Source organism: Hetaerina americana, unplaced genomic scaffold, assembly GCF_022747635.1.
Source record: "Hetaerina americana unplaced genomic scaffold, ioHetAmer1.1.p SCAF_3, whole genome shotgun sequence".
In the NCBI taxonomy this organism is placed as follows: domain Eukaryota; kingdom Metazoa; phylum Arthropoda; class Insecta; order Odonata; family Calopterygidae; genus Hetaerina; species Hetaerina americana.
This window is the reverse complement of record NW_027286874.1, coordinates 35,104,568-35,116,703: the sequence shown is the minus strand read 5'-3', so window position 1 is coordinate 35,116,703 and position 12,136 is coordinate 35,104,568. Positions and strand designations below refer to the sequence as shown.

At 38.0% G+C, this 12,136-nt stretch overlaps 1 protein-coding gene across 1 annotated transcript in view; it reads left to right on the top strand.

The window, feature by feature from the left end:
• The window catches only part of LOC139689989 (uncharacterized), a 335,109-nt gene that overhangs the window by 276,119 nt on the left and 46,854 nt on the right, over positions 1–12,136 (top strand). The window contains exon 10 of the mRNA XM_071587153.1: positions 5,783–5,997. Coding sequence (XP_071443254.1) covers positions 5,783–5,997 — 215 coding nt within the window. The remainder of the gene's footprint in view (positions 1–5,782; positions 5,998–12,136) is intronic.

The following is a 12,136-nucleotide window of genomic DNA, read 5'->3' as shown; positions in this document are numbered from 1 at the left end:
ATTAAAAAGAAAGCTCTTGAAAATCTGTATAACATTTCGGAAGATATCTTACTTTGCTTAGATAATGAAAATGTTTACCTTATAAAATAAATACGACCTTTATTAATGATACATACAATTAGTTCATCTTGGCGGTTCTCATGAATTATTTCCCTCCGTATGCTACCTTCAATTACGGTCTTCAGTGAGCTATCGTATCTCAGGATGGGCACTGAAGGGAAGTGCCTCCTCTCTTCGCCTTTGTTTAGACAATATTTTTCCCTTCACTCACTTTCCCTTCAAGGAACGTTTGTGTTGTTAACTATATCTATTCATTTCATTTCCGTCACTGTCCGGAAGCATTATGTTTTCATTGCCTACGATATTCTTTTCTCTGGTTACCCTGCCCTCCAATTCTTATATATAGTATGTCGAAAAATAATCATTATGTAAAAGTTTTTTTTCGCTCGCTTCGTTGAGTCAACGTTAGTACTATTTGCCATTTGTAGCGGTTTCTTCTGATTCAAGGCCTTATCCGGCATTCCTATCGTGCCTACTACACCCATTTTTCTTCTGCGGTCACCAGTGAACGTGCGGCCTCAAGTATTTTTTCTGCAAAGAAAGTCATTATTTTAATGCTTACGCCAACATCAAGTGTATAAACGTGAAAAAAAATAAAAATAAGTCAGCGTAAAATTCTTTTAACGTTTTGGACACGCTCGGTAATAGAGAGCGACGGTGGTACGCTTGTGTAGTTGTAAGGTAGCGCCGTTAGACGTCCAAATATTTCATGCCTATAACCGACGGTACTCTTGCGGGTTCTGTGCACGGATGTGGTCTAATGAATCCAACGCATGGATCACGTAACACGAGGAGTTGTCCTAGATATGTGCCGCTACGGTAAACAACGCATTTTGAAATGACGAATTATTAACGACGTTCTTCGTTCTTCATTACACTAGAGAAAACTAAATCGTCAATTTTACACCTTTATTTGGAGAATCTATCGCAAAAAAATGCTTATTAAAATACTGTACTACTTGCTGTTTTCCGGTTACGCCTACTATAGGTATCCATTAAACTTTAATTCATCATACGCTATCCCAGAGTCGAATCACTTTTACTCAGCATAGAATCGGGATCGAACTCACAATTCACTGTCCAGCAAGTCGATTTGTTGCTAACGAATATATATGTATAAGTGCGTTAAATGAATGAAAGTCTGCGGCTACCAGATTCAGCTTTTAAATGAGATTTAACTTGCTTTTATTTGCTCTGAAATCTTAAGTAGTTCAATTTTATTGAAACAACTGATATAATCTATCACCTCAAGAAAACTGCACATGAAAAATATTGTTTATAATATTTCAAGGGAGGCATATATATATAACCTCCCCATGGACTACAGCCCAGACGTGGAATACGTTCTAATAAATCATAGTGCTATACTGAAGGGAACAATACTAATGCTCCTAATTGTGTCACTCAAGCCAAGAATTTCGAAGGGAAGGACTCAGCGAAAGGTAGTCCGCATAGCGTCTACTCCTCAGCAAAAATCATATAATAACTTCTTACCCCTAGCATACTGAAAAGGAATCCAGGAAACTACTGCAATCCACCCAATCGGCCGTGTGTTGTACCCGGTAGCAGGAGAGGCAAAGCTTCTGAGATCTTCATTTTACGAAATCCGTGAAGAAAGAAAGCGAAATATAGACCAGCAGTACAGAAGAGGAATTAACCAGTTAGATAGGAACTTGGAATCTTAGAAAGATGTTGAAGACGGGTAAATTAGAAAATATAATCCGGAGAAAGATAGAGGAAACATAGATTTTTGGGGCTGTCTGAGATATGATGATAGGTCAGCGAGGATTACCGGAGCGATAGCTACGGAGTAATATGCAGCAGAGGGAAAGGAAGCCAATATTTTGAAGGAGAGGTGGCAATATTTTTAAATAAAAAGGAAGGAAGGAGCGTCGTAAATACAAGAGTCGAATGATGGAATATCACGATCAATAATAGGAAATACCTACGGGTGTTCCTGGAAGAAGGCATTTCACAGAGATGGAAGATTAGAGTGCGACGGTAGGCAAAGGAATACTATATATGGCAGTAAGGTAGGTAACTACGGTTTAGTAACAAGGAATGACGACGGGTAGAAAGCAATGGATGTCTGCTGGAGAAAGGGGTCAATCCTAATGAACACTTGGGTTAAACACCACAACAGGAGTGGATAAAGACGGAACATGACCGAGGATTCAGAAAAATATTAGAAAATTTTGTAAAGCACATATTTAGGAACAGCTCGGTTGATTCTCATTTTCTCGGGAGTGAGTGCGAACTCAGATCATAATTCATTACTGATAAACAATAACGTCAGATTTAAGAGAATTATACAGAGGAGACGGTTGAGGAAATAGATTTTTGAATTATTACCTCGGAGGAAAGGAAAGCCAAGCCCAGGGGCTGTAGAAAGACTTTTAAAAGGGGCAGGGATACGGGTAAAATAAAAGAAAAATGGGAACATAGTAAGAAAGGAATACGAGAGCCGGAAAAGAAATTATAGGAACAGTTAATAGGAAAGGGAGGATAAAACCATGGATAACCGACAGGATAATATGTAAGATATATTATAGATAGGAATGGAAGAATGTAAATTCAGGCTTAGGTAAAATTAAGTACACAGATTCGAAAGAAACTGCGGGAGAAGCCCCAAAAATTTCCGAGTTTAAGAGGACGCCTCGATAGCTTAACTGGCACTCGACCAGAAATTGAGGGATCCGGGTTCGAATCCCCGTCAAGATGAATGATATTTACACTCTGGTTTTGTTGCATTAAGTGCACAGACTTCAATAATAAACTGAGGTGAGAAACTAATTCAATAATGTGAAACTGAAAATTCATAAAATCAGTTACGCTAGCGTATAATAAAGCTTTAGTTTGCCAGTTAGCCAATGGGTTGCAAGCTTTACTAAGCGCATTGGAAAGCAAGTGCGATAGTTATCAGAGGAGAAAAAATATAAACAAAATAAAGGTAACGCGGTTTTCTGAGCTAGGACTAGGACAAAAATTAGTGCTGGTGGAGCAGTTAACCTCTCTCGGAAGTGTTCTCGAGCAAAATGTTCAAAGTATTAAGAATATATGACGAAGAATTTCATGATGAAAAGAAGCCATAACAATGAGGGGGTAAATGATGATAAGGACTTGGAGTAAGGGTGTTCAGAAAAGACTGGTAAAAACTTTGATATGGTGCGTAGTTATGTACAGCGCGGAAACGTGGTCACCGAAGCAGGGAGACAGACGTAGATTGGAAGCTTTTGAAATTTGGGTGTGGTAAAGGATGGAGAAAATGAAATGGACCGAAAGTAAAACAAGCAAGAAAGTCCAAGGCATAGTAAGGAGAGAGCATTGTTGGGAGATCTCAAAAAGAGGCAGTAAAGATGAACGCAGAGCATTTTGATTAGCAACGGGATATCGAAGGCTGTGATAGAAGAGAGAATTTTAGACTATCGAGGAAAAGGTAAGAAAAAAAGGCATGTTGGACGAAATTCAGATAAAAAGGATGCATGAAAATTAAAAAAAAAGCCTATTTCAGGGTGGGGGGGCAGAGGGTTTGTTTTATTTTGAGTAGCAACGAAATCTATTCATGCAACATTGTTCACTTTGTGCATTTCCAAAAATTACCGTAAACCTTAGAATACTAAAAAATATTATTGTAGGCGTAATAAAAGGATAGGGAGAAATCTATGGAACTAAAGACCGAATGGTTACTGTGAGCAAAAGCCCAGAGATTTTCCGGTGCAAAAGGGAGGTGTTTCCGGTTCGGGAGATTTTCTCGACTTCGAAGCTCATCAACTTGGGTTCATCAGTATCAAAGTCAGATATGACAAGCATGGAAGCGAAAAGTTTAGTGCAGCGTTTTTTCCCAAGAAATTAAAACGATAGTTTTATTCGAGAGAGAAGAGCTTGGAGAGATTCTGTTTTGCTCGAAGTTCCGAAACTTTCCATTGTGGTGCTCCTGCATGAAGGTTCTCCCTTCGAGGAGGATGGCCCGATACATTCTGAAAATTTAACGAAATGTCTCTCTAAATAGAGTATTGCCAATATTTTTAATATCTGCATGGCCCCCGCCAGTTTTCCCGTTAATTTCCCTAATAAAGAGTATATTCCACATGAATCCTTTTTGATAATTTTATCTTTTAAAATATAGTAATGAATACGGGGAGAAAACACGCCAAAAAATATTTAATAGAATGAGTGTTCTCAAAAAACAAGGGGGTCTATTATACATGTGTATGCATACAAATACAAGTGCATAAAAGTATGCATGTATAAACATAAATAGATATATATAAAATTTTTAGCTGGCAATATAAATAGTATCGTTGATCAGTTGCTCAATGATCATAAAAATGTAGCTTTTGCAAATGATAAATAAGTTTTTTTCCATTTTGAGATGCCACGAAACATTTAAATGTGTATTCCCTAGCGCGTTAAGTGCGAAGCCTCCTAAATCCTTGAAGCAGTATCTTCTGAACCTCAATTGAATTTCTACATGTATTACATCGTAGCAACCAAACTTCGTTGTAATCTAATTAATTAATACTTTATTTTCAAGGATACTATGCCCACTTTTAAATTTAGTTTAATTTTATTAATTTTAATTTTAAAATTACTGAATGAAGAAAGGAATATTTATTTCTTCAGCACACGTTTTCTACAAAGCATAGATCTTAGTATTAAGTGACATAGCTGCCAACTTAGAAATATTTGTGTTGCTGACAACATTTTGACAGAAACGTTTACAGTATGATTTCAATGTAAACATTTTGTACGTTTAGTTAACATGAGGAGTAAATCACAGACGAAATATTCATTTAAAACACACCTTACTGTCCAAGATATATACCCATACGAAGATTAGCTCATTGGCACAAATAAAGGAACACCATAAAATTCATCATAAAACACATAATGAAAAGAAACTTCAACTTTTTCAAGATTTTTGTGATCATATTACTTGTGTCAATGTAATTTATAATTTTTATACGATAACTAGTAAAAGATATCCACATTTCTCAAAACATATGATTATCACTCTTGAAACGACATTTTTCAGTAAAAAGCAGTATATATCCGATGGTCAAAGTGCGATTGGGTACCAGGACGCTCATTAGACCCAAATACTAGGTTCTATTACATTTACTATAAGAAACTCGCCTTATTTCCGTGGTCGTATGACCACGGAAATAAGGTCGTCATGGTGAAGATACAACCTGATGCATAGACAAAAGATTCCAATTAATGTATACCCTCATTAATATTCGCTAAAGAGGGTAGGTTTCTTTAAACAACTTAGTACGAGCTCTTTTTGACTTTACCTTTGCGTCACAACTTTTCCATAATAGGACGGTATAAATAGCGTATGCCCTCATTTCCAAAAAAAACCGTTACTACTGATCCCTATCGGGAGGTATTTGCTCCTCCCCCAACTAACACCGAAGTGGAATTCCACCAGACCGAGTAGTAATTTACTATTGGCAGTTAAATGAAAACCGAACACCCTATATATCACACAGCCCGTGTGAAAGGTGGAACCAATGTTGTTACGCATCGATACTGGCATCGTTGAGGTAGGAAAACTGCATTATGACAACTCACAGACGCACGCAGTTAAAGAATTACGTTTTTTATGGTGCGCGGACTGGGTGTTGTAGCGGGTGTTTGGTTTTCATTTGGCTGTCCCTTAGATTTGAGGCCCACGAATGCAGCACGTGTCAAATGCTATTCATTTTCCTCTCCTCAGGATATCGGTCATCTTCCGGGTTAGATCTGCAAAAGCGGTGAAAATCACGGACGCAGACCTGCTCAAACGCCTCGGCGGTGCCGTGGCAGTCGTAGGCGTCTTCCTCGGCATCCGCACGCTGGTAGCACCCCCGGAAGTCATCGTTGGGAAGACAGCCGACGACCTAAAGGCGTATCTCTGCAGCACGGATTGGTGGGACCACTCATTTACTAGCTGTAAGTGTTGTTGGTATCCCCCGAAGAGATGGAAGAGTGGGCGCAACTCATATCCCGAACTGAGGGAAGCCGTGGTATGAGTCGTGGCTCGAAATTAGCTGATGCCCCAAGACGAGCGTCCCTGTGCCCTTATAAATTCGAGGAGGGCAATCACACTCCTCGGGATCATTCCTCTTGAGCCCCTATCTAAGTTCTATACCAACGTGTCTCTCGATTACTCTCTGATTCTTTCCGTCAGTTCGTCAGCACCTCTAATTGAATTCTATGAAACTGTACCCAGAGACACGTGAAAAAAATCGGCTTAAATTAGATAATGAAGTGCTTTGAAACAGTAAGTATCAATATCACTTGAGGTAATCCCTTTTTTTGATGAGTCGCTGAACATTTTTCTTCCAGTGTTTTCTATTTTATTTCGGAAAAAAACAAGATTCATGCCACTATTGATTCCTTTCTTTAAAAGCTATATGATAATCCATACATTAGTATTTATTTCAACCCAGGGTAAGAATTAAAGCGCTTTTTGCTGAATATTATCACAATATCTTTTTTAATTTTCATCTAGTCAATTAATTTACAAATAAATGTTTCATCTTGCCTCTGTCACATTTAACATTATAAATATTGTACCATCAAATAGCAAGTTAAGAAGATAAAGCCTATATACCACAAAGTTTTATTATATTATTATACTGTTTTTTCATCCATTTTGATTGAAAGTCGCCGAAGGGAAAATTAAAACGCTGTAATCTATTTTAATATCTCAATTTTGATTTTAACGGCAAGATAATTGCATGGGAGGCAGATAATATAATCGAGATATAAGTCAATCCTTATAAATGTATATTAGATTTCCAACAATAAACTACTGGCTGTGGTTGAGTTTCCATGTTTTTAATTGATTCAAAGACGTTTAGAAGGATATGTTCATCAGAGAGGAATGGATAAAAAAACGCTGCAATTCCCTAATCCGTGTAATTCAATTCATGGATTGTAGAGTGTTTTACCACCACTTGAAACTTGGAAAAATTCTATAAATAATAATAAAATCTGTGGAAAAGTACGAGTCTTTCTTTCTTTTTTAGTAATGGATTGGAAAAATTCTACCTAGTTAAGTCTGAGAGAATGTCCTTTACGCCCATTACGATAAGATTCATTTCTGTTCATCTCCAAGGAATTTGAAACAAATGTACCAATTGTTATTTTTTCGGGTTGTTAATAGATATTATTTTTATAAAGGGCAATTCATATGCGTAAACTCTCATTTTTCGGAGAACAGAATGCCCAATTGATGCCGTATATGGCATTATTAGAAAAATTCAGAGCATTCTGGTATGCTGCTGAAATATGGTAGATATTTCTTTAATGTTAGAGCAATAATATCAATATTTGATATAAATATAATCTCCTTCAATGCAACAACAACAATAAAAGAGTGAAAATGACCTTACTTCAATCTATCCGATATTTTCTTTTGCATTAATTAATTACTTTCAGAAAAGTTTTTTCCCTCATTTCAAACGCAAAATTTGGTAAAACTGTTAACTGAAATTAGTACACTTGATTAACTGTAAAAGAACCTCGAAAGCCGACCCCGATGGCAGCGGGGTAACGTCCTTGCATACCAATTCAGAGGTCGCGGGTTCGATTCCCCCCTAGGTGGATTTTCCTCCATCTAAGGCTTAGTTGTATGTAATTATCTTCAATGTAATGTCTGTAACGTAAAAGTTTGGTGGAAGAAGGGACTATTGGTCTCAACCCCGCCAGATTATTTCGATAAATAAAATGTTGGCCAAATGGGAACCCGTCAACGTAATCATATTAGTACAGTTATGAATACATTTCTATAATGTGCCACTTAAAAACGCACAGAATTTTATATTACTTATACTAAAACAGTTCATCCTGCCGTTAAAAGTTCCCATAATAAGTACTGTTATAATACATCTTGCAATTTTGAAATTTTTAATCAAATTACATGGTGAGTTTTTTAAATGTTTTATTTCTGTCGAATGAAATAAAAGCGTTTATAATATTTTACAAGCATTATAGAATGGCATGTCCTAAAAGGGTGCCATGTAATTAAGCTGGAGCATGATTATTTCATTCTATAACTACGATTTACTTGAGGCTCCTATAAAAAATGTCATCATGGACGAAATACCCCCTTGAATAATATTTTCTTTTTATGCCATCTGTTAATGCTTTTTCGATTGATCAAACTTTCATAAAAATTTCGACTTAATAACTATCCAATCGATTATAATATTTTTTTTTAAAGGCACATTCGACGTTATGCTCCCAGAAGTTTCATAAAACCTCAATTTCTACTCTCCCCTAACACATTGATACAAACGCACCCTCAAAATCGGTTCCCTCAGTATATAGAGCTCGAGGGCATCAAAAACAGATGTGAGACCACTCATAACAGAATAATTACTGCGATACACTCGGAATCATTGTTTAAGTTGCCATCGAAAGCACCTCTTCCATAGGGTGCCAAGCAGAAATCAGCACCCTTCCCAACATGGAGCGTTCGCATGTTGCGTGAAGGACGAGAGCTCTTTTTAACACCTACCATGCGGATAGAAGGTTACAGGGCCAGAGCGCTGCCTTGCCACTCCCCGCCACTCCCTATTCCTCTCCCGACCCCTGGACTCCTGATACGCTCGCTCCCCCTCGTCATATTGACTCCTCTTGCGCCTCACATGAATCCCACGTAGCTTTAATGCCCGGAGCAGGAGTTCGCTCGGTCGTAAAAACATTCCAACATTTGTGCTTAATGACCGCGGCTCTCGGTGGAGGGAAATTATGAATGCAGTAAACACGAGGAAGTAGGTAGTGACGATGCGAAAGCCACTTGCTGATTTCAGGGGTTTTCGCAGTCCGGCGTGCATTTGTTTTTACCCTGATTCTCCAAGCCTGCCCCTCACGCATCGCTTCACATCCCTCTCTCTCCTCTGCGCCGCTTTCAATCTCCATTTCCCTTCCGATTCCTGCACTTCACCAGCCATTCATTTCCATCTCCCCTTCCCCACGACATTTTTTGGCGTTCTTTTGTTTTTTTTTAAATTTTGCGCTCGAAATATTTCAGTCATCTCCAATAATTTGCTACGCTGCAGTTTTGAGTGCGTTATTTCTGTTTGTATTAAAAAATTTTATTCGCCAATATTAGTGTTCTTATTCATTCTCTTATCTGCCTTTTCCCTATACGTTCCCATTAAAGTAAAGCAGAAAAAAACTTTCAATATTTTATTCCCTGTCCATGATTATGCGACTGTATTTCTTTTTACAGTCGTTGAGTATATTTGAACTTACCCTATACTCTACTCTCATTTACTCTTTACATCAGCAAATTGTCCAAAAACCGCACCTGAGTTGAGCCAAGTCTGAACCCTAGGTCTGCTACGGATGAGTCTACATTAGAAACTCGGGCGACCCGTTTGTGCCCACAACACTGTTGAACATCGACTAACTGGATGCCCAACAACTTATTGACACCATCTGGACGTGTGGGTATTTGAATCCAAGTGGTTCAGTCTACTTTATTTGGCGCGTGGCCCTCACAATGGTTCATACATTCATGCATTCATGCATTGCCAGTCCAATGATCTGGTGAAATTAATTTAATAGTTTGATTCCAGATGCTGAATCGAAGAATTTTCCGCGCCAATGTCACCGTCACTGTTCATACAGTTTCATTCATAATGGATTATTTTTTTATTGAATATGCATTTCTTCTGTATTATTTATTTCTTTTAAGGATTTCTGCTAAAAATTAGGATGACAATAAGACAATAATTGAAATTAAGGTCAACTGGCTCCATAAACGCTAGCTAGAAAGAATTGATTATCGACTGTGTTTTGGTGCATTAGCCCCAAAGTGAACACTCAGGCGAGAGTGATTTCCCGAGCATCATAATCTATTCCTCTCTTCTTGTCAGACCGAATTTTTCTTCTCCTGAGAGAATAATTTCTTTTTGGTCAATGTTGTTCGCCAGGCTATACACATATGTGTGAAATAGCTTATTAGAGCGCCATCAGCGGTTACAATTATTTCAACGATTTGATGGTGACTTCTACTGTCATGCACCGTTTATTTTCTTGGGTCGCTCACTGGCTAAATTCGGTGTTTCGGTCAATCGGTTGGTCACATTAAGAGAAAGCAAACATTTATCCTGGATTTATCGGCTAGTACAGCATTTTTCAAACTTTTCGAAGAAAAAAGAGACCGTTGAAGTTAGTAAACAGTGTTTACCACCACTACTACCGCATCATTAGGAAATTATGTGGTTTCTAAATCATCAGAGAAAAAACACTCCAAATGGTTTTATTTCCTAAATATAAATAAAAAACCACTTAGCAGAATATTTGGCCCACTTATGAGAAGGTATTATTGCTTTGTAAGAATTTGATAACTTTTTATGCCTTAGTTTATCACTGAGATTCGAACCAGCGACCTTCAGGTTATCAATCCAACGCCCTACGATAGTGTGGGGGCTAACGTACCGGCTTCCCACCCAGAGGGCCCGGGTTCAAATCCCGGCGGTTTTGAGTATTTTTCAGAGGTATCTCGATCCCTATTTGAGGTGCTTTGTGGAGGGCACTTGGTGAGAGTACGCCGTCCGTCGGATGGGACGTTAAGCGGCGGACCCCTTGGCGCATTTCGTAAAGAGTAGGCTAATGCCGACGCCGGGTTTCTCTCTACCCTTCATCCTTTCCTGTCCATTCCCTATGGCGCAAATGACCTCAGCTCTCGGTCTCCTCCCCTAAATACTACTACTACTTAGTTTATCGTATTCATACCTCCAGGTTTATGAGTCTTGCAAGAAATATTTCAAAAATGTACGTAATTTTTCTTTCGAGAAAATTCAATGATTACAATTTCTCTGGTGTCAAATAATTTTAAAGTAGCTTAGAAGGCGTGTGATATCAAAATTCTTTAATGTTGTAGAGAGAAAAAAGATTTAAAAAATAAATTTATGTCATTCACTTTATTTTGAATTAAAAGTTAGAATGCATAATTCTCTTTCCGGGGGTTTTTAGTGTGATCGTTTGGGATAATATGTGATCGAATCATGGTAAATACTGAACTACAAGTATCACACCTAATGAAGCTTCTCCTGGATAAAAATGAAACTCGCCGAAGGTCTGTGCCTTGGCTCTTACTTCTATTTACCAGCTTTTCCAACTTGCTTCACAGAAACGATAATCTTTCCACGATTCGGTATTAAGTAGTTGAAACAAACCATTTGAGTAAGGCTGAGTGTAAGTTAACTACTATTCTTTTATCATGCGGTTCATGTAAGGGTTTCTGATCGATATTTAATATTTGTCGAAGTATTCTAAGAATACATAAAATAATTATTAGAAAACTCATTATTTAGGAGCTATTATTACATATGTCAATTCGGTGGCTCTGTTAATTCATGATGTAAACTCTCAGATAAGGAACTACCTTCCGTTTTCAATTATTTATTGCACCATTGTCCCGAAATGCAATCGCTGGAAGTGTTTGCATATGACTATGTCCACTGAATGGGCGTGAATATAGCGCACGCACCAAAAACAGACGATGTGGTTCGAATTATTTCAGTGCTACAAACACCTTCTTCAGAGAAAGGGCGAGAATTACGGGACCATTATGAAAAGGGCTGGAAACGGAGAAGTTGTCGTGATTTAGTGCAGTAAGTTAAGCAGGCATCTGGAAAGCTTCAAACAACGAAATGCATGACGATCCTGTTGTTATCACGTTTGTTGTCTGACTGTATGGGATGGGACGGAAAGGGTTGAAACGTGGCAATTTTCAAAATGTTTGCCACGGTTGAAATCCTAACCAGGAACTAAAAGAGATGCTAGTGGAAAGGAAAACTTTCATGAAGTGCTGCGGTTGATGACACTATAATTTACGCGCTATATATAATTTACGTGCATCTCTTGAGAGGAATAAGACGTGAAGAACGTTTTAGAGTTGGGAGGGTTTCAGGAGGAGTCTGAGGATTTTCAGTTTGACTGCAAGGTAAGCGGGACACTTTGAGGTAACTTGTTCACATGAGAGTAATTATAAGGTGGTGTCTTTTGGCTGAATATCATAGGAAAAAATTATTGTAGATTGACTTTGAGAATTTATCTGCCATGAAAG